The following is an 831-nucleotide window of genomic DNA, read 5'->3' as shown; positions in this document are numbered from 1 at the left end:
GCAGGAGCTCTATGTCCCTACCCGTATAAGCAAGTGCTGGACGAGTGCTTCTATCTGAGCAAGGTCAAGCTGAACTGGAACCAAGCGCGACAGTACTGCCAAGGCATGCAGGGCGACCTGGCCACACCCAGGAACGTCTATGCTCTCAAGTCCTTCGTCATCGACACTGCTGCAGGTAATTGTATTGCGTTTCGTGTGTGGATTTTTTTTTTAGTAATGGTAGGCTTAGAAGGGAAAATGTATATATACAAATTATTATATGTATATACACATACATATACATACATACGTTGACGCCTACTGTCGCCGAACATCAGAAGTGACCGAGGCTTGGCTGGGAGCAACCGACCAGTCCTCGGAGGGAACGTGGAACTGGCTGGACGGTCGCCCCATCGCCTCGGACTGGGCCGGCGGGCAGCCTGATGACGCCGGAGGAAACGAGGACTGCCTTGACCTCAGGACGAAGTGGCATCCCACCTTCAACGATTACCAGTGCGGAGTGGCTCAGCATTTTGTGTGCCAGTACAATGCTTAATGTTTCAGATGCCTTTTTTGACAATTCAATTACATGTCCAGATTTTTTTTTGATAATTTCTTGTACTTCTTTAATAAAATACTAATGAGAAGACTTTTTTTTTTTCCAAAAACACTCGATTTTCTTTTATATTTCAACTCTCTAGGTAACTTTTATCACTGACACTATTGTTCTATGTATGAGCAATTTGTTGATTTAGAATAATGCCAAAGCAAATTTTGTTTGTTAAAAAAATCCACTTCAAGTATATCTTATATGCCTCTATAATGAAATGTGTTTTGTTGGAAGATTCTGAG

At 42.8% G+C, this 831-nt stretch overlaps 1 protein-coding gene across 1 annotated transcript in view; it reads left to right on the top strand.

Annotated features, from left to right (window-relative positions):
• Nucleotides 1–628, top strand: part of LOC119582825 (perlucin-like) — a 1,444-nt gene extending 816 nt beyond the window's left edge. The window contains exons 2-3 of the mRNA XM_037931291.1: nucleotides 5–175; nucleotides 318–628. Of these exons, the coding sequence (XP_037787219.1) occupies nucleotides 5–175; nucleotides 318–535 (389 nt within the window). The 3' untranslated portion in view covers nucleotides 536–628. The remainder of the gene's footprint in view (nucleotides 1–4; nucleotides 176–317) is intronic.
• Nucleotides 629–831: the final 203 nt, after the last annotated feature.

This window comes from Penaeus monodon, chromosome 16 (assembly GCF_015228065.2).
Source record: "Penaeus monodon isolate SGIC_2016 chromosome 16, NSTDA_Pmon_1, whole genome shotgun sequence".
Lineage (NCBI taxonomy): Eukaryota > Metazoa > Arthropoda > Malacostraca > Decapoda > Penaeidae > Penaeus > Penaeus monodon.
This window is presented reverse-complemented; position numbering and strand designations above follow the sequence as displayed.